Genomic DNA, 23114 nt, shown 5'->3' on the forward strand with positions numbered 1-23114 from the left:
GTCCCGATAAAATTCTAGCTTTTAATGGCGAAATTGGCGGCAAAAACAAAATCAAGATGTGATTTTATTCAGTAATAACTTGTCTGTTGATAGAATATCAGTATATTGATGTGCTTGCGGATAATTTATATGAGAAGGGTAAGATTGAACCAAATCAAAAGTCACAACACTTTTACCACTTGCCCAAGTACTGCTTATAATACTCTGGGCCTGGCCAGGACCACTTTAACATTAACAATTAACGGTTATTATACAGATTTTTAAGAACCAGGGTCTTTAGCCCGACCTTTCAGAAAGACACAGAAATCAAAATTTAAGTCTATTTGTATTTTATTTTCTGTTTTTGCTTCATTCATAGTATCTGTTTTGCCCTAACATTTTAACCCTCAAGTTCAAGGGCTCAAGCTGCTACACGCAACTATTGTCATATCGATATTTTTATTCACGTTTGCTATGTACGACTATTGTTGTTTTCGGAAATCAGTTGTTAATGGTCATTTGTAAATGAAGGAGGGAAAACTGGAAGCGGTAATAAAGGAAATAAGTTCCTTTAGATGTTTTGATTTGTCTACTATGTAGACTACATCTGGCGTAATTTCGAGATTCTTGGATGTTTCTATCAATAACACGGATAAAATCTGAAGTACAATGTAAATACCTTTGATGGAAAATGTCTCAAAATGGTGGATGCTGATTGGGAGTGACGATGATGAAGTTGCCAATTTTTCTTTCAATGATAGTGATGACGATGACAATAATGCCAAGTTCGAACATTTTGGACCTGAAAAGATAAATCTCAATTGAAATATACTTTGCACTTTGTCCCTAAGTGATTTTTCTCCGAATTCTGATAGGGATTTCCCTAACAATCTCTGCAGTGGATGTGTACGAAATGGCAGTGACGTTTACGGCAAAAACTGAATTGAACAAGGATGTTATACATGTATATTATTTACCTGGGACTTTATAAGTTTTTAATACAAAATGTATGAAATGTTTTCAGAAATTTTATGTTTATAAGTGTTTAATTATTATGAAGTTCATTGTTTATGGAATTGTTCCAAATATTAAATCATCAAAACTTATATTACATGATCTCACTTTTATTTTCACCTGGACAGGTAAAAATTGCTGATGGAATCAAACTAATGTGAAAATGACACTCTAGAATCCAACAATACTTATACATATAACTTTATGGGATTAAGATCAATGATAACAAAGATATGCTCATTTAAACATACATGTACATGTAGTAAGCACAATTAGTCATTTTTCAATTTTTCATTCAGAATTACACAATAAACCATTGAAAATAGCATAGCAGTTTAAGGGTTAATTGTCTAATGTTTCGGTAGATAAAACAGACTCTGAACCAGGACTCTGAATATATTTTTGATCCCCAGATAAACTATAACTACACAAAAAGTAGATAATGTATTCATTTCACATGTATTCATATTTTTTGATTGTATTTCTGAATTCAACTATTCAAACCAGTACGCATATACATGTACATTTCTTCTACAGACATATTTTTAACCGGCAGTCATCTGCAAGCGTATTTAAGTAGAACTGATAGGTGATAAAGAATAATCAAATGAGGGAGAAGAGAACAGCATGTGAAAGCTGTTCTCTGAAGGTGTCTACTCTTTAGGCTTTCATTTTTCCCATACACTATCACTCAGTGGAGCCTACTACAATGTACCTATTGCAGTTGCCCATTCTACCTCAGTAGATTGATTGATTGTTGGTTGTTTAAGGCCCGTGGAGCAATATTTCAGCTATATTCAGGCGATGAATATGAAATTGATAATAAAATGAACATGAAATGATGATGATGATGAAATGAAAAATGGATGGGACACAAGGGCCACAGGGTCGACAAAATTTAAGGATGCCACTAGAAAAAGGAAGGGATAGGTAGGGTCGGGCAATTCAGCCACCTTTGTGCTCCTTAAGTAGTTTTGACTTGAAAAAGATTCTACGAAACGGTCAATGCCATTGGTGGTTTAAATAACAAAAAAGTGGACGGACTTGGAACTGAGGAAAAAACAAATTCAGAGATCGGGCAACGGAATATTGTGAGCCCTTAGGCCCCACATATCATATTTCTTGTGCCTCATACATCAAGTATCTGCACCAGTGGAGCAAGGGCACGGTCTGGAATGAACATTGTATATGGATTGAAGATGTGCAAATTATCATGGTATTGATTTCTTTCTTGGAATTAGTTGGAATTATCATGGTGACCATTTTGATCAAATAGGGTACATGTCTATTCTGTATGACTCCTCCTACAGTATTTACAATGTTTGGTTAGGAAGTCAATACTTTGCAGAATGATTATACATGTACATGTTATGTATATGGATTGAAGATGAGCATATCAGGGTTTTGATTTCTATCAATATTTAACATTTTCTTGGTTAGTTGGACTTAGTCCTTTTGTCTGATCATAAAATTGTCGCCATTCTAAAGAATTAAAGCTTGTACATGTAAGTATAAATTGACTTTTATATATACATATGTTTATATATCAGAAAATACATGCGAGGCATCATATGTGTCTCTCAGACACAACAATCTTCTCATCAATGAATTTTGACAACCAAACTTTATGCAGTAGCTATGTTAAAATGGAATGCAGGGGCATCCTTTTGTCTAGTTAGCTTTTGAAATTGTGTCATCAGTGTGCTTGTCCCATTTTAAGTTAGATTAAAGAGTGACCCCTAGGTATTTAGCTGATGTGACATCTTCCAGGATGGTTATGGAGAATAAGTGTGTTGCATTGGTTTTCGTTTACTGGAGAGAGAGAGAACAGTCTTGTTCCCATTTTTCTGCTGCATTAAGATCACTTTGTAGTTTAATGCAGTCACTCTGTGATGAAATAGGCATGTACATGTATATGCAGGGTTCGACAGTAATAGTAGTCCGATAGTCCTGTGCCACCCTAATTTGAGAGAGGACTACCTAGAAATTTTAATGGGTAGTCCTTTGGGCTACCTAAATTTATTCTTAAAATCTTGCTTCACCATATGACAGGGCCGCAAGATACTTTTGAGGACTACCTAATTTATTGATCAGAAAGTCCTTTGGGCTACCTAGCTGAAAAAGTTAGTGTCAAACCCTGATATGATACTGTCATCAGCAAATAATCATAGTTTGCTGTATTTAAGATAATCTTAGAGGTCATTTGATTTTTTTTGGTAACTGAAAACAGGGGCCTGCGGACATCAAGGACAGGTCAATTGTTTGTTTGTTTGTTGGGGTTTAACGTCCGAGCAGCAATATTTCAGCTATATTCAGACAATGAAAATGAAATGGATGATAAAATGAACATGAAATGAAAAAAAAAGGATGGGTCACAAGGATAATAGGGTCGACAAATTTTGATTGCCACTGGAAAAAGGGGGGATGGGTAAGGTCGGGCAATTTAGCCTCCTGTGGCAGAGCGCACAGGTTCCTACTCCTATCGAATACCACAGCCGGGTTCTTTAACGTGCAAGGAACATGGCATCTTTCCCAACACGGTGCACCACTATGGTTTGCGGTCAGGTTTTCCGTATTATAGCCTGACAACCCCAGCATGTAACACGCCAGGGGTACCCCATTCCACCACCTGGGGCACACATCCCAGTTGCTCTGTGTGCAGAGTGCCTAGCCCCCGGCTAGGTTTCTGAGCACTATTTAGTTGCCTTATACGACAAGCTTAGCGCTGCTGCAGGCCTATTCTTCTAACACCCGGACCTGCACGGGGCAGGACAGATCTGCTATGTAGGAGACATCCATCACAAATTCAGATGATTAATGGTCTGCTATGCAGGAGACATCCACCACTAAATTCAAATGATTAATGGTCTGCTATGTAGGAGACATTCCTCACTAAAACCAGATGATTAATGGTCTGCTATGTAGGAGACGTTCCTGGCTAAAATCAGATGATTAATGGTCTGCTGTGTAGGAGACATTCCTTGCTAAAATCAGATGATTAATGGTCTGCTATGTAGGAGACATCCATCACTAAAATCAGATGATTAATGGTCTGCTATGTAGGAGACATCCATCACTAAATTCAGATGATTAATGGTCTGCTATGTAGGAGACATCCACCACTAAATTCAAATGATTAATGGTCTGCTATGTAGAGACATTCCTGGTTAAAATCAGATGATTAATGGTCTGCTTTGTAGGAGACATTCCTGGCTAAAATCAGATGATTAATGGTCTGCTATGTAGGAGACATTCCTGGCTAAAATCAGATGAGTAATGGTCTGCTATGTAGGAGACATTCCTGGCTAAAATCAGATGAGTAATGGTCTGCTATGTAGGAGACATTCCTGGCTAAAATCAGATGATTAATGGTCTTCTTTGTAGGAGACATTCCTGGCTAAAATCAGATGATTAATGGTCTGCTATGTAGGAGACATTCATCACTAAAATCAGATGATGAATAAAATCATTATTAGATGCATGACCAAGAATTTCACCCTTGCATTGGAATTAGATTAAACCAAAATATTAATGGCAGCCAATGGCCCTTGTCATTCATCCATTCCTTTAGTTAGTTAGCATTTACAATCATAACAATTTTTTCGACATTTAGTCCTAAAAAAAATTCTGAGTTTCCAGTTACATGGACTGACCATAATTTTTATGGTGGCAAAAAAAAAATACAGATTTACGGTGTTTCCAACATCGATTTTTTACTAGAATGGCCTTGCTCTCATTAAAAAAATGAAACAATATGGCAGTGGATACACGTGGTCTCTTAATAGAGGCAGCAAAACTAGTAGGCTTGGATGTCCTGCAAATCTATAAATTTTGAAGAAAAAAAAATGACGTAACAATTCTGCCGATTGTCTTGCAGAAAAAAAAGAAGAAAATTGAAAACACACATGCCGTAAGTGTGCTCTTGGTCATGGATAATCCCTTTTTGGAATTAGGCACTTGAGATATTTTTTGTTTTTACCACCTCCGTCAAAACCAAAAAAAATACTTGTGTGCCGAATTCCAAAAGGGATTAGGCTGTGGACTAAGTCTATTACATGTTTTGTCTTTGCATATTTGGTTTTCATTGTATCTATATGAATTATTTCATTTAAAAAATATTGATGAGAAATTTTCAAGGCCGAAAAAAAAATAATGTTAAGTTTCCGAGCACTATTCTAAAATTTTGTAGGATCGGTAGGTAGGGATTTTTATTCTCATTAGACATTTCTGAAATAAAATAAGTCATAAAGATGCAATGGAAACCAAATATGCAAAGACTAAACATGTAATAGACTTAGTCCACAGCCTTATCCTGCACCAATATCTGTCTTCCATACACTGAAAAGTGTTGATTTTATCCCAAAAAGTATTTATGCTGGGTCAAAGATTCAGCAAATGCTACTGTAGACTATACAACTTTGTATATAGCGTGCATATTACAAATTGAATCACTAAGTCACTGATCGTAATTAAATCATGTGATGATGCATTAATTTTAATGAATTTAATGAGTGAACGTGGTCACATAACAACAAATTTCCCCGAATACACAATTACCCAAATTCACTTGTTTAACTATGCCTGGGGACTGTGTAAACGCTTTTAATTAATGCTTTACACATATGAGTGCAAACCAGGTCTATCAGTATTGAGTTTATATGTTAGCACGAAAAAGAAAATTAAACCAAGTATAGGAACATTAAGCTGATCGTCAGCGCCACTCATATCATGCAAATGATTGGCTTACACAGTGTTCTGAAAGATTTTTGGGGATTTTAGTGATTTATATCCACAAAGACAGTCAAATTATCTCCTAGAAGCAACAATGTTCTAGCTATAATGCACGAAATAAAGGATGCAACAGATATACGGAAAGTGCTATCATTTTCAACTTTATTGTTATAATGTTATTTAATCATAGAACAGGTTCCTAACCTGCCGCATTGCAAACCTGGGGACATGAGATTATTTCACGTGATGATTTCAAACCATTAGTGAATAGTAGAACTATTTATACATTGGAACTGAACAATGACTGTTTTATTTTTTAGTACAATACAAATGTAAATGATACAACAGTAACCTGGTACCATTTTATTATTCTTTAGATAAGTTCATAAGATTATATATTGGTGTACCCAAATTTCTCTTAATTATTTGTCACTCAAAAACACCTGTTTTTCACAAATTTTGGAAAAGTGACGAAAAACTTTTCTTTCTTTATTGTAGGTTGAAAATCAATATTGAAATATGTATTAAATCTGGATTGCATTAATAGGAATGTAAAGGTGTACAGTAAATCACAATAACAAACTGATAACAAAAACATCATACCATATACAAGCTGAATTGAATATGTTAGTAAACATCTCTTGATCTGACCTTGATTGTGTAAATTGTATGATCTACATGAGGCCCCTGTTCTTCATTACAAAAAATCAGAAGTTGTGATTGCACTGAAATGAGGTATATACCAGAAGGAGATTAAACCATTATAGTCTTGTCTTGCAGCCAATTGTAATAATGTGCCCATTTGGGACAATATTGGAGTTGGGGCTTTTTGTCATAGTCCTTACAATAGCTGAGCTTTTCTATAGTACTTTTCAATTTGCATTTTTTATAGGGTCTTCAACCCCTTTTATGAAGTTCCACATTTGTGTGATGCAGAAAATATAATAGGATCATAAATATACCCTACAACTTTGAAAATGAGGCAATAATATTACAAGGAAATGGTGAATTCTGTGAAATGGAATAACATATCAGGAGATTTTTCAATGGTCTCCAAACAATTACATTTGTCACCTCGGCAAGAAGTTTAATGATTTACATGTATTGTCACCCAGTAATAATTTTCACTCGCATTGGTGACTGTTTATCTTATTCACTCACTGTCTAGAAATTATCTGCACACCTCTGCAAGTAAACAAGAACTGAAGAAGTTATTTTGAGTCTGATTATATGCAAGTATTAATTTGAGCAATGCAAAGAGTTGAGTATTGGAAGTTTTTTTTTGTTTTTGTTTTTTGTTTTTTTGGTAAGGCACATGTTCAATGATTGAGAATTAGGAATATAGTTCAAATTGGCAGTTGATTAAGTCACCTCTATATGATAAAACATTTTAATATATAAACATGATTCAGACCCTAAAAGCATTGTGTGACCATGGGGTTACAATACTTAACATATTTTTTGTGCTAACCCTAACATTTGGTGCTAACCCTAACATTTTCATTACATTAACATTTAAGTTGATTGATTAATAGAATTAATTTAAATTGACCAGTAGCTGTAAGTATATTTGTCTTGGTAAAAATGTAATTAAATTGCCATGGATTACATTGTGACTCATTTAAGATCATTTAAAGGAAGATTTTATATAAATAAAAAGGTAGCTGCAATGAATTTTGAATACGTTTTTGGGATTCTACCTAAGTCATTTGAAATCAACTTGTTCCACCTCATACATCTTGAAGTGCATGGATGTATAGAAAAGGGATTATTCTGCATTTGTCAAGAAATCTTATCTTCAAAAAGACTGGCAAAAACTGGTTTATGATCAGAAGGGTAAATGCCATAGTGTTTTCCAGGTGATAATGACATGAACAGATGAAACCTGTAGGTTCAAACAGATGACTGGTGTAACTGCATTTGTTGAAGGCTGGGACTTTGTCCAAACACTTGGAGAGGGGGCTTATGGAGAGTATGTATAGTTTAGTGAGAAGTACTCCTGCAAAGAAAGAAGAACAAAAAAAAAAAACAATATTTAAACTAAATAAGATACCATGAGTTGTTCTGTCTACTCAATTACATGTATTTTACTATTGTAGGGTCTTTTTAGCTCCTTCCTTAAACCTGTACTGTAATGTAACAATTCACATGACATTGTCTCCTAATGTCTCCAAAATTGTCTCTTGAAGAATTTAGTATAAAAATAAGGTGAATGAGTATGATTTTCTCTTTGGGCTGACAATTGCAAAGTGTAAAAATGGCTTTAGGGGGAGGCTTAAAGAAAAAAAGGATAACAAAATCTTTTACATGCATGTACATGTAACCTGTTATCCCTTAATTTTTCCCCCAGAAATGACAGATTAATTGATGTTTGAATGGGACAACTGTATTTTCAAAGACTAAGTGTTACAAGCCAAATCATCATTAATTCCAAAACAATTCTGGCAAAACAGTCTTATGTTTTTACTTCATTTGTTCATGTATAAAAGAGCTTTGTTTATGAATATTTTTTTATTTCAGGGTAAAGCTTGCTGTGAACACAGACACACAAGAAGCTGTTGCTGTCAAAATCATCAATTTAGAGAAAACACCAGCTGCTGCTGAAAATGTCAGGAAAGAGGTGAATCAGTTCATTTGAAATTATTGGAAGCTATTTCATCATAGAAACTTCATAGTAAACTCTGAGCTTGACATGTCATGGTTGTTTGATTTGGTTTTTGTCTTCAGTATTTAACACTTACGCTAAGTCAATTATATTTGGTATACAGTTGCCATCACTATACGACAATATTATACCTGTTTAATGCATATGCCCACACATTCACTGTCTAATGACTAGATTAGTTTAATATGAACCACATATACTAGGTCAATCATGTTTAGTATTAATTACTTAGCATCATTTTATTACCGTACTGTTTTCATTACACTGCATTCTTGGCACAAAAAATTGACTATAATGTATTATCTGACTTGTTCCTCAATCTCAACAAAAATTTAGAATGAGAAATTTTTTTTTAATTTAGGGTTTCATTTTTATTTGTGGGAATTGTCTATATCCTTATTGGATACACCTAATGTACAAATTTATTGATTTCAGGTTTGTGTACATAACATGCTGAACCATGAGAGAGTTATCAAATATTATGGTTCTCGTAAAGATGGTAAAATTCAGTATTTGTTTTTGGAGTATGCCAGCGGTGGAGAACTATTTGATCGAATCGGTATGTACTTGCATGATGCGGTATTCATATTCCTGGTATGAATATTTAGTTCTTAAAGTTTAGATGATAAAATTGAATGGCTACTATAATTACAGAAAATTTGAAATGTCATGTCCATGACCTACTATTATATAAGAACAGATAATGATACATAACAGTTATACATCAACTGGTTAAAGAGAAAGAACAGTGAAGTCTTAGGCCTATAATAAAAGTAACTTGTTTCCAGTAAATCTCCTTCAAAATTAGGGGCGTTAGTTAGTTAAATTTGCAGGACATGGAAGACCTACTGAATACAGAACTTGTCATAACCACAGCTATGTTGTTTCACCTTTTTTAATGAATTTTGAACCTCCAAATTGGAGAACAAGGCGATTCTATCAAAGAATTGATGGTGGAAACGCTTTTTTTGGACATCAGAAAAAAATGAGGGTTGGCAGGGAATAAATATGGCCGTTGGGTTACAGGAAACACACAATATTTTTTCAGAACTTATGTATGTAGAAAATACATGTCATGCTATCAGTGTAAACACCAATGTTATCATTACATGTTCTTTATCATTGATTTCTAGTTTTTTTGCAAAGATGACCTTGCCAAATATTAAAAATCTGGTTTGTTTCTTATTTAAAAAAAAATTAAGGGTAGCAGAAGTTTTTTCTTGTAGTGTTAAAAAAAAACTAAAATCTGTAGAAAATGTCCTGTCAGTTATTTCACCCAGGAAAGAGGTTTTTACAAATGGATGTTTGTAATTTTACCATACATACATGTAGTTTTATGTTAATAGTTATTTTTAGGTCATGTAATGTTGATTTTTCTACATAAATTCAAACATTATTTGCTCATTGAACAAGCAGACTTCTGTATAATATTGCAAGATGACAGAAAAGGATGCTTTGTGCAATATGTATGATTTACTTGAATAATTGAATATATATAAAGACTTGATATATATAAAATCAACCCCAACACTGATATCTATGTAAGGTTGCAAATTTGGGATGCAGTTTTGGTCGCTCCCTTAGCGAGATTCAAACCCTTCTCTTCTCTGACATCTATGGAAACACAGCCTGCACTAATTCCAACGCTCTAGACCACTTGGCCACCTAGGCTATATAAAAATATAGCTTTTGTTAACCGAGTGATTCTTCCTTGTAAGTAAATCTAGAGTACAAGCAGTAGCACATGATTTGACTAAATGGGACAACCTCTGATGGTATCAAGTAAGACAGTGGAGGATCTGCAATGGTATATGAATACAGCTACACCAAGTATATAATATATATATATATATATATAAGAAGTCGAATAGGATGTCGGAACTCTACAATTGTACTTGCTAGTGCATTACTATGTAGAAACAGCACACATGCTGGGGATCAACAAAGATATATCCCAACTCTGAAATCAATGGGAGGTTGCAAATTTGGTCTTTCCCTTAGCCGGGACCCCTTCCCTTCTCCGACACCTATGGCAACACTGCCTGCATCAAGTCCAAAACAGCCTCCTGATAATATAATGTTAACATACTAATTTTTACTATTTTGGTGATGGACAGAAAACCTGAAAAATAGTACACACAATTTATTTTTTACATTTTTTAACGCTAATCATATTTTTGAAACCGGGAAAATTGATACCAACGAATATGTTCTTTTGACAGAATTTACAAAAATTAGCAACCGTGAAAAATTAATATGTTTACAGTATATATATGTATGTATCAATGAACATTGATAATTGTGAGGATGGTATATGATCAGCTAATTTTGTAATGTTTTTTTATTTACAGAACCGGATGTTGGTATGTCACAGAATGAGGCTAATAAGTTTTTTAAACAATTAATGGCAGGAGTGGTAAGAATTTATAGTTATTTCTCTTAAGAATGCTTATTGTTTATACTATTACATGTATATTATGATAATAATAGGTAATATCACAAACATTTCTCACTGAGGAGACAAGATGTGGGATTTCCTTATCTCACCCACAATTGAGACAGAACACGTGTGCTTTCCTGTAAAAAATTTGCACAATTAGATGAGCAGATGGTGAACAATCATACCTTGAAAATATGTGTTTGAAAATTCGTTCGAATTATTGAGACAGAATGTGTGCTTTCCTGTAAAAATGGCCCTATTGTAATTAAAGAGTTTATGAACGATCAGATCTTTGTAATGTGTTTGAAAATTCATTTGAGTAATTAGTTTTAATGAGAATAACTGTTGATTGATTATTTCATGCAGTTTGTTTACTCAGTGACAGTTTGTTTATTCATTGACTGTTTTGAAGTGACCTATAATTTACACCTGGTAATGATGTATCACTGGTCACATAGATAAGTTATGATCAGTAGTTAGATATTTGTTATTTTAATTCAAAATAAGTAATTGGAAGACAAATTCTACACGAGAAAAAGATTCAAACACCAGCTTTTATCATGCAAGATTTGGAAATCTCAGACACTTTTGGGTAAGATATAATAGTTCTGTAACTTAGCAGAGCCTTGTTGTAAATCTTACCCTTGGGTGTCTGAGATTTTCCTATCTTGCACTCGTACAAGTGTTAAATTCTTAATATCTCTATGTTCTAGGCATCAAAAGCACTTAAAAAAGAAATTGTTTTGAAATTCGTTTGTTGTACATCTCCCATTTAACACTCAGTCAAGATGTGAAGAAAAATAATATTGAAGATATTAAACAGAATTTTCACAAGATCATGCTTGTATTACAGGAATATTTACACACCAAGGGTGTTACTCATAGAGACTTAAAACCAGAGAACTTACTATTGGATGATTTTGGTAAGTAGTTTTAAGCACAGAAGGAAATTTTATTGCCATTTTCTTTCTAAAGCTATACTTTACTTAAGTTTAATTTTCATCTAAATCTAAAAAATACTTTCTGAGTTATGCCATTTTTCTCTCTTTACCATCCCCCTTTTTTACTGATACACATTTCCAGATGATTAATTGAGAAAGAATCAGTGAATTTATTTGAATTTTTGCACAGTTGTTAAGTACTATAAAATACAGATTAAGATCAATTTTCTTGTAAATTAACATATTATTTTCTGAGTTATGTCATTTTTATCATCCCTCTTTTTTACCAATACATGTTTCTAGATGATAACTTGAGCAAGGATAACGAATTGCTTTGAAACTTTGCATAGTTGTTTAGTACTATGGAATACTGGTAAAATTAAATTTTCAGTTAAATAAAAAAAATACTTTTCTGCCTTTGGCTGATATTTGTCATTCAGGTTGTGTAGTTTCTTTGACATTTACCATTTCTACTCTTTTTAAATCCTACATATATATATTGAGATCAGGGTCACAAAAAAAGGAAAGATTTCTGTAGCCTTGAGCACTATATTTGGGTTTAAGGTTCTCCCTCATATATACACAAAATTATTGATATTTTCATTATTTTGATGAATAATGGACAAAAGGTTTCACGATGCTTTTATACTGTTGAGTATACTGTGGAAAACACAACACAATCATGTCATAGTAACATATTGTAATGGTAAGCTAGCAAGACAGTGATGTCTTAGAATTAGAATTACAAGTAAAACTACATGGTTGACTTTGTTATCAGTCTCATGAAAGTTAGAAACACACAGTGTTTGTCCTTAGTCACTAGCCTGAAGGCCAGGGCTAGAAAAAATTGTTTTGGACTAATGCAATGGTATGTACTTATCTTGTATTTGTGCTAATGGAATCCTTTACAGTCCTCTATTATTCAGGCCAGTCATTGAGAATTTTTGAAGGAAAGGACTGGTCATACACAATACATACTCTTCACTATGTTTTTTTCTTTTCAACCTAAATGTATGATAATATGGTTTTTGAGGTACATTTTTCTATGTGATTTGGAATTTAAAAAAAAAATGCACTGGCAAGACAAATGCGTATTTCACTGCAAAATATATTTAAACGTAAATTTCTCCCTTTACATCGAAAACCAATCAAGAAATAGATGAAATGAAATGAAAACAAAACACATGCTTACCTGTGTATCCATTATTGTTATTTTCTACCAAGGTTAAAGTATTTTTAACCCTGGTAAATGTCGTGTCGGCAATCTTCAGAAGAAATGGCGAAAAATAATTAGATCAGAGCTATCGATCTTCTCTGATTAAAAAAATGTTGTTTTCACAATATTCTGTAGGTATTATGGACATTAATTGCTTCAATTGCATTGCTACAAACTTATTTCATTGAATCAGCAAAATTCAGTAGAATCAAAACTTAAAAAATTTGGCATCTAATGCATCTTTCACTTTAAATGTATTTCCTCATAAAACCAAGATTGACAGGACCTTGACAAGATGTCAAAGGAACAGTTAACAAATATTGGTATGAAATTCCCTATGTATTTTAGAAAAAAATCTAGGATGACAAAAAAAATTCTATGCAAAAATCACATTTTTACTCATTTGAGAAAGTAAAGAAAAGCATTATGAAGTACAAAGTATGAAACTTTCCAGAAGGTGTCCGTTTATAATGTATTGCATTAATGAATATATTGACATTTATGTGTGCATATGTGCATTTTAGAAGTTGACATCATAAGAACCTTAAAATCAACATTTTAACATTATTTGCAACTCATAAATTTTTAGGTGGATTGTGAATTTCATTGCAGATAACTTAAAGATAACAGATTTTGGTCTAGCCACAGTGTTCAGATACCAGGGTAGAGAAAGGATGTTAGAGAAATGCTGTGGAACAGTTCCATATGTGGCACCTGAAGTGTTGTCACGGCAACCATATCATGCAGAGCCAGCTGATATTTGGTCTTGTGCTATTATATTGGTGGCCATGCTAGCAGGAGGTTAGGACCCTTCTTGGTTTAGAGCAGAAGTGAATCTATGAAGTAGAGTTTAACTGTTCAATTCATTTTTTATATGCCTGTCAAAATTTTGACAGGTCTTATTATGGTATACAAATGTCCAGCGTATGTTTGTCCTTCTGTCTGTCCATCATAGACATGTCACACCGTAACTTGAGGGCAATTTATCCAAATTTCTTGAAACTTAAAATAGTAGTTTCTTATGATGGTCAAATGGTCCGTATACTTTTTGGTGAAAATCGTGCGAAAACTTTTCAAGATACAGGACTTTGTAACTAAAATAGGGGTGTGTTTTCTTTTCACATGTTTCCCTGTTTTCCCAAAATGATTTATAATTATTGCTTTAAATTTTATACATGTTAATTATATTGGTTTAAAGATCTGTATTCTTTTTGGTGATGAATCAATATTTTATTTTTGAGTTATTGAGGAGGTCAAAAGGTGCATGTTAACAGATTAGGGAGTGGGGGTATCAAATTAATGAGCATCCCTTCTTTGTCATGTGCACATTATATTGAGATGGTATGACTAATAGTTATTTGACCAACAGTTAGAATTATGTGTCAGGTGGGTTTAAGTGGGGAAGTCTTTGACATAACAACACTTGGAACAACAAAAGGACATTAGGCAAGGATATATCACTGGAAACATCAAAATGTTGATAGACAAGGGCATATAACTGGGAACACTTAAAGGACAAGAGGGAAGGGCATATCAATGGGAACATCTAAAGGGCAATAGGAAAGGACAAACCACTGTGAACACCAAAAGGTCAATAGGCAGGGACATATCACTGGGAACATCTAAAGGGCAATAGGCAAGGACAAATCACTGGGAAGACCAAACGGTCAATAGGCAGGGGCATATCACTGGGAACATCTAAAGGGCAATAGGCAAGGACAAATCACTGGGAAGACCAAAAAGTCAATAGGCAGGGGCATATCACTGGGAACATCTAAAGGGCAATAGGCAAGGACAAACCACTGGGAAGACCAAAAGGTCAATAGGCAGGAGCATATCACTGGGAACACCAAGAGGACAGAAGGCAAGGACTTATTACTGGAAACACCAAAAGGACAATAGGCAAGGACATATCACTGGGAATACCAAAAGGACAATAGGCAAGGACATATCTCTGGGAATTCCTAAAGGACAATAGGCACGGACATATCTCTGGGAATTCCTAAAGGACATACCAATGGGAACATCTAAAGGGCAATAGGCATGGGCATATCCTACAGCATAAAAGAACTTAAAGAGTACATGCTGATAACTGTTTCTAAGACCATTGGTAAACTGCTCTTTGATTAGCTCATTCATGATCATTTTTGTTTAATCAAAATCTATTTTCAGAGCTGCCGTGGGATGAGCCTAACTATGGCTGTCCTGAGTATAGTGACTGGAAAGATTGTAAAATTACAGTGTCACCATGGAATAAAGTTGATAACCTTGCATTATGTAAGGACATTGATAATGTTAATGCTTTTCGGGAAAGAATTTTTATTATTTATATCTGACGAATGGCAACAATAATAATACTGTCATTGAGCCTTAAACCCAGTTCGATATATATATCCATATAATTTGGTGATGTAACATGAATGAAATCCTCAGAACAGTGAAAATTAAATATGAATATTAGTTGAATAGAACATCAAATGAAAGAAGTGAATTTAGGTACATGTATGCAACTTCTACAATCCTAAAAACTTGTCAGAAGAGACTGAAAAATCCACACAATTTAATACTGTTCATTGTGTTTCTTCAAGCATATTTGAAAATTCCTGCTCTGTTGTTAATGACACTAAAATGTATATATATTTTCATAATCGAGAAAAAGCATGTTAATATGTTGAATATTAGAAGGAAAAGTATTTTTGAACTAAGCTTTGTTTATACATGTATCATGAAATTAATATTTGCAGCTTTGTTAAGAAAGTTATTGGTTGAAAATTCCAAGAAAAGGTACACAGTTCAACAAATCAAGTCACACCAGTGGTTCAATAAAAGTTTCAACAAACAACCTAAAAGTAAATATATCATTCAAAATACATGATTGTTTCCCACTGTGTTGGGTTAATAGGGAGGCAAAGAAATAGCTGATCTCTGTCCTAAACCCTCTCACTTTTTTCATAAATTTACTTGATTTTGGTCAAGCTAACTTGAATCACATGTTTGTATCAAATCATTATAAATTGGATGATTTAACCTTCATTTTTATGCCCCACCACATGAAGTGTACAAGTATTATGTAATACCTTGCTTGCGGCATTAGTCCCTCAGTCCATCCAGATGACAACTTGGAACAGAACAATGAATATAAAAAAAAAATTGCACAATTGCTGAGTACCACATAATACAGTTTAAGTTGAATTTTCAGCAAAATCCAAAATGTAGTTTTCGAGTCAGGCCATTTTGAACATTTAGTCATCCCCCATTTTCTCCATTATGTGGTGGGGTATCATTTAATGTTCCATTAATGCCCTAATTTTAGCAGTAGTTGTCATTTTGATCTTAAGTTGTGCTATTACCCTCTTCATTGATGTCCGCCTTGGAAGTTTTTAATTTTGAAAACAAGCCATCCATGTGTTAAACAATTGGGGATGGCAAATCAAACTCAAGAAACCCAACAAACAATTTTCTTTGCTGATAAGAAAGTAACTATGGTAGAAAGCTTTAGAATAATAAATGTCAGTATGGTGTCATAGAGGAATAAACAAAGTGACTGACATAATATAAATGTCAGTATAGTGCACTTGTGGAATAAACAAAGTGACTGACATAATATAAATGTCAGTATGGTGTCATAGAGGAATAAACAAAGTGACTGACATAATATAAATGTCAGTATAGTGCACTTGTGGAATAAACAATGTGACTGACATAATATAAATGTCAGTATAGTGCACTTGTGGAATAAACAACGTGACTGACATAATATAAATGTCAGTATGGTGTCATAGAGGAATAAACAAAGTGACTGACCTAATATAAATGTCAGTATTGTGCACTTGTGGAATAAACAACGTGACTGACATAATATAAATGTCAGTATGGTGTCATAGAGGAATAAACAAAGTGACTGACATAATATAAATGTCAGTATAGTGCACTTGTGGAATAACCAAAGTGACTGACATAATATAAATGTCAGTATGGTGTCATAGAGGAATAAACAAAGTGACTGACCTAATATAAATGTCAGTATTGTGCACTTGTCAGAGGAATAAACAATGTGACTGACATAATATAAATGTCAGTATGGTGTCATAGAGGAATAAACAAAGTGACTGACATAATATAAAAGAAGTTTGTTTTACAAAAACCAACAAGCAATGATTTCTCAACCAAATGCTGTAAAATTATATCCCACTTTACAAGTAGGTGGTATATTGGAATCACTGTCTATCGGTCAGAATTTTTTCACAACTATCTATGCTCCCAATGGATGAATTGATTTCAAATTAGTGTGTGGCTTCATATAGAAGGAGCATACTTTTGTAAGGTATCTTGGCTGACATTTTCTTCCAGGTAGGGTTGTTGTTTCTTTGACATATTCACCATACCTATTCTCGTTATATTGAATGTAAGTGAATGATTGAAAAATTGTGTTACCTGACTAACTTTATTCACAGAAGAATGTATTTTTCTACTTTTATAGGTCCTTTTGGTAGAATGCCATCTAGCTCTCCTTCGGGATCCCCATGTGGTACTGGACCCTTTAAGAAAATTTGCTCAAAGAATGAACTATCACCAAAGGCAAATGAAAGGTAAGCATCTTTGTTTAAATAAAATATTCAGTAGTTTGGATATTTGGTGATTATGCATGGTTAATTTTGGTTTGATAATGTTGATGCTTTCAAAACAAAAATCATTTTATTTCTGTTTTTTTTTAAACACTAGAAACAAAATGTATTTAATAAACTAAAAATAATGGTACAAGAAATTTGCTATAAATTGAAATAGAAAAAAATACAAATAACTTATTGAGAAAGGCAGTATGTAAGTATAAAGTTTGCAGTAATGTTGGATGGTAACCACTTTGGTACACCTCTACCCAACCATTGAGGCATCGACAGTCATAGAAATAAATCAAATTATTTGAAAAATGGAATTTTAACATATTCCAAAATTTTAAAGAAAATCCTCCTTTAAAAAATGACCTTCTGTTAAAGAATATTGACCCACAGAAGCAAATTACAATGTTTAAAGCCTAGCAGTGTACCACAAATGCATTTACCACCAATCCACAATAAAATGTATATTTTATTACTTTGCCTTCCCTAAGTCCCATGCATGTTTTCCTAGAACTTCCCCAATTGTTTTGACTTGCACATGTCAGAATGTGCTATTTTCAAATATCTGTAACTAAATCTATGTACATGTACATTTTTCTTTGTTTTTTTTCAGTGATATGTCTCGCATTTCCTGCTCACAGCCAGAATACAATCAGCATGGATACAATGGGGAGACAAATCATGCAACACCAGAAGAATCTGAACACATATTCAGTTTCTCCCAACCTGTACACCCTGATCATATGCTCCTATCATCACAGTTTCAGGGAACTCCTGGATCATCACAGGTAATTACATGTAGCATCTACAGCAATAGCGAGTTGATTATGGATTTTCTCACATCGAGAGAAATCAAGTTTAATAGTTTTGATATTGAGGCTTACCATGATAATAAAACTGAAAGTTATTTCTCAAGATTTGAGAAATTACTTAATCATTGAGCTAAAGTTGTAGTTTCTGTTTCTTTTAATTTTTCACAATGAAAACTTAGGCATCATTTGGTATCTATGTCATGTGAAAATTCTAGGTATGTCTGTCTATAACGTCAATAGTTATAATAAGGAAACAATGACTTGAATGTCACGAGGTCACTTTTGACCAATGAGATTTTATAGACAAGTTATGTGATGCAACACATAACATTCGATGTTCTATTTTTGCCCAATCAGCACCTGAGAACTTGAATCTCTCTTGAGACAAAAAAATAGATTTCTCAAAATGGACTAGAAATGTGAAATTTAGTTAAAAATTTATAAAACTATTTTAAGGCCATACACAAAAAAATGCCTAGGTTCTCAGGACACTTTTTGAAAAAATTATGAGGGAGGGAGGCTTTTTTTTCTTTTTTTTTGGTTATGAAAATTTCTGAAACTGATATGAAAATTTCCCAATTTTACTGTAATAAATATCGCAGATGCAGGTGGGTTTTTAGGGATGTAGCGGGGCCTGAGAACCCAGCATATTTTTTTAGCCTAAACTACATCCTGATTATATTCTTCTATCAATACAGTTCTTACTATTTCACTAGATTGCTTTATATTCCATGAAACATTGAAACAAGCACTACCTTGGTGTTTTAGTTGTAGAGGATGTTGTGGGTTGATCATTGTCCAGGTCAAACCAAAGACCTGAAAATTGGTAGTCAATTTCTCTGCTAGTACTAAGCACATGGGGCATTGGAGAAAGTTTGTTTTAGTGGAGTGACATGCTTTCATGTGGACTGTTTCTTCTGATTGCTTATAAAAAAATCTGGCTGAATGTATTGGTCAAATAGAAAGCAAAGTTTGTTTGATCTGTCAGTTCTTATCCAAAAATGAATAAAATATCTGCAATAGGTAGTTAGGCTACACTCAAAATCTGTGTAGTTTCTTAGGCCACATAAAAAACATGTGTGTTTCCTATTATTTTACCCACCCTATTTTTATCAGCTAAATATAGTATACCTTAATTTTTTTTTTTCACTTTTCAATAAGCACTGTTAAAGTCAGAATGTTTCTCCCATAGACGCAATGTAAAAAAAGGTAAAAAGAAAATCCCTACCTCAGTGCATGCTTTTTGGCACTAAGAAGAATATGTAGAAAAATATCTATTTACATGGATGATTGATGATTCTTCTAGGTGTTAATATTGATTTTTAATATCATTATCTTACCATATTGATATTTTGACTATTAAAATTTCAAAGAAAATTTGTTTATTAAAGTGTGTTAGAAGTTTGTCTACTGAAGCTTTACTTAAAAGCAAATAACTCTGTTATTTCTCCATACTTTAATTATTGTTGTACTGTATGGTTCAATTCAAAAACGGCTGCATGTATCATATTAAATGTGCATAATGTTACATGTATGACACCATCACATATATTGTTTGACAAATCGAGGTGGATGGCAATGTCTGATTATTTTATACCTAGAGAAGCTATACTATTTAAGTCATAGAAGTAATGGACACCTGAGTACTTACATGTTTTTAAATTTGTTCATCAAATAAGTTCTAGAAATACTGGACATAGTGAAATAAATATGTTATTTGAGCCTTAAACGGTATATTTCAAACAATCATTCATTATATCAAGTAGCTTATAGAATAAAATACAAACAAATATTAGAAATTGTACAACTGAGAGTTTCAAAAAATCATATGAAGAAAATTATTGTAGAAATGTTACTGCTAATATTATGTCATTTATTATTTTATTGTGTTACTTTTAGTTACATTTTATTCTTTATGTTGTAAACTATGCACATATATACAGGACCATATTATTGTAAACTATTCCATGGATTTAATATTATAACTACCCAATTTTTTTCAAAGATGTAATGGGAAACACACATTTTTTTGCCTAATAAAGATAGCTCTCTTCATAAGTTTTTGTATTAATCAATATATTATATGTTCAGAGGTTCAAATTAGTTAGGTCTTAGGTCCTGGGCCTATATTTTGTAGGTCCCTTACCTTGATTTTAAGTTGTTTTTGTAGGTTTGGAATTATATCCTATCAACAATTTTCATAGACCACACAGTATTTAATGCTTTAGTAAAGTTTACATGTTTAGTACATGAAAATGACACATTTTGTGAATAAGAGTAATAAATTATGGATTATTTTGTTACAGTAACATAAATTGTTCTTAATTTTAGACTCCAATGCAGAAACTGGTAAGAAGAATGACCCGATTTTTTGTGAAGACTGACAGAGATGAAACCTACAAAGAGTTAAATAAAGTTATACTGAAGCTTGGATATAACTGGAAAAAAAATACACCAGGAATGGTAGGGTCACTAGTAAAATACACCAGGAATGGTTGGGTCACTAGTAAATTACACCAGGAATGGTAGGGTCACCAGGAATAGTAGGGTCACTGGTAAAGTACTAGCTGTGACACTGGAACTTGATGTATTTAATATCCACTGAAAATATATGTAGGATTCCAAAGGTAGATAATCAAACTAAAGGGTTTCAATTGTTCAAATCTAGTTAAGACAACTCCACCTTAACTGATTGAGGGATTTTGTTGAAATTTTAAAGGAAAGTTGGGCCTCACTTGTAGATGTTCATGAAGGAATATATGTACTGTTGGAGGATTACAAAGGCTAATTATCCAACTTAAGGGTTTTATATGTTGAAACCTTATAACCACTCAAGGGACTTTATATGATACTTTATATGAAGGTTGGGATACATATGTAGATGGTCATGAAGAATAATCTGATTTAAATACTGTATATGGTTAAATCTTATGTAAACAGTTAACCACAATTTAGATGAAATATTATTAAAAGGATGGGCATCAAATGGAACATAATTACTGTTGGATGACTCTAAAAAGGAGATAATTGAACTTGTGGGTTATAAATTTTGGGGATATTCTCCTTGTGATCTCGTTCACAGTATTTCTAGTTTATGCACCAGTTAAAGATCTAAGGCATATTAGTGGTTCTGTTTATCATTCAAGTATGAACTGGCCAGTACATGAGGCATGTATAAAGCAAAATTCTGTTTTCTTGTTTACGATTTTACTATTTAGGCACTTTTGTTGTGTATTTTTAGAGGTTTTAAATCTAGTGTATCAGTTACATTTTCCAAGACCTAGTAATATGTATGTACGCTTCTTCTTATTTTTTGGCCCCTTATCTATCCTTTATTAGCTCACCTGGCCTAAGGCCTTGTAAGCTATTGCCATCACTTGGCGTCTGTCATCGTCATCCATTGTCATTCAAAGCTCTTCTCTTCTGAAACTACATGTACTTCACCAATTAGAACCAAACTTGGCATGAATGTACCTTAGGGAATCCTGCATAGAATTGTTGTGGGGATTTTGATCCGTCGAAAACATGGCAGCCATTACTAAAAATAGAACATAGTGGTCAGACAGAAGTTTTTCCCATTTATCTTAAAACAGTTAAAGTTTAGCCAAACTCTTTCAATTGCTGAAATGATCCTTATTATCAGAATTCTAACAAGATAAAAGTGTTCAGAATGATGAGGTCTGTCTGTGGTCAGAATTTGGTGTAAATTTGTTAAGGTCTCACTAACCACTTCTAACGTTTCCATTACTTTACATGTTAAAAAAGTAATTTTCAAAGTCTCACTGTGAATTCCCAGGACAAATGACATCTTAAAGCTGCATACCGTTTCGAAGCTTGGAAAATAAGGCTTCCAAAATCATTATGCTAATGGTACGATCATAGTAGAACTTCTTCACAAAATTTACTTGAATAAATAATACTGAAAATCCACATTTTTACCTGTCTGCTAACTGACAGCATGGAGGCAAATTACTCACACACATGTAAACAATATTCATACACTTTTGTAGTTAATTACATATATGATTTTAAAGTACACATTCTCAGCTTTATTTTGACTACTTTTAATCATAATACACACAAATAATGCACTTACAATGCATATGTCTAGGTTCAGTGTGTTTTTGGTACTACATAGGGGGGTGGCCATTTGACCTGGAAGTGGTTAGTGAGACCTAAGCCATGTTGGAGTTATTGCCCTTTTTCAATGTTTTTTGTCTATTTTTAGCGTTATTACTTTTAAAAATATTCTCTGAAATTACTGGACCAATTTGAACCAAACTTGGTATGAATGTATTCTGCATAGAACTATTGCTGTGATTTTTGGTCCATCAAACAACATGGCTACCATTACTTAAAATAGAAAATAAGGGCCAGACAGAAGTTTTTTCCATATTCATCTCCAAAACTGTAAGGATTAGCAAAATTCTTCAGTTACTGAAATGTTCTTTATTATAAGGCGTATAAAATTCTGCATTAGATCAAAAGATGTTGGACAACTCCTTGTTAGAGTAATTGCCCTTGAAAGGCAAAAAGTGGTGTTTTTAGCAGTTTTCAGCAAATATCTTGAAAACTATAATAGACAGAAAAGACACTTTCAATTGCTGAAATGATCCTTATGATAAGTCTTGCCAAAGTTTTCTTTGAGTCAAACTTGTTAAAGTTATTGCCCTTGAAAGTAAACAAAATTCACTGGGTGA

At 33.3% G+C, this 23114-nt stretch overlaps 1 protein-coding gene across 1 annotated transcript in view; it reads left to right on the forward strand.

The window, feature by feature from the left end:
• The window catches only part of LOC148615730 (serine/threonine-protein kinase Chk1-like), a 28533-nt gene continuing 5419 nt past the window's right edge, over positions 1-23114 (forward strand). The window contains exons 1-12 of the mRNA XM_088582265.1: positions 1-138; positions 7584-7696; positions 8245-8344; positions 8825-8948; positions 10741-10805; positions 11683-11752; positions 13599-13787; positions 15159-15263; positions 15731-15835; positions 17467-17575; positions 18216-18390; positions 20746-20877. Of these exons, the coding sequence (XP_088438391.1) occupies positions 7626-7696; positions 8245-8344; positions 8825-8948; positions 10741-10805; positions 11683-11752; positions 13599-13787; positions 15159-15263; positions 15731-15835; positions 17467-17575; positions 18216-18390; positions 20746-20877 (1245 nt within the window). The 5' untranslated portion in view covers positions 1-138; positions 7584-7625. The remainder of the gene's footprint in view (positions 139-7583; positions 7697-8244; positions 8345-8824; positions 8949-10740; positions 10806-11682; positions 11753-13598; positions 13788-15158; positions 15264-15730; positions 15836-17466; positions 17576-18215; positions 18391-20745; positions 20878-23114) is intronic.

This window comes from Perna viridis, chromosome 5 (assembly GCF_037379345.1).
Source record: "Perna viridis isolate PV_CMFRI_1.1 ecotype Kerala chromosome 5, ASM3737934v1, whole genome shotgun sequence".
In the NCBI taxonomy this organism is placed as follows: Eukaryota; Metazoa; Mollusca; class Bivalvia; order Mytilida; family Mytilidae; genus Perna; species Perna viridis.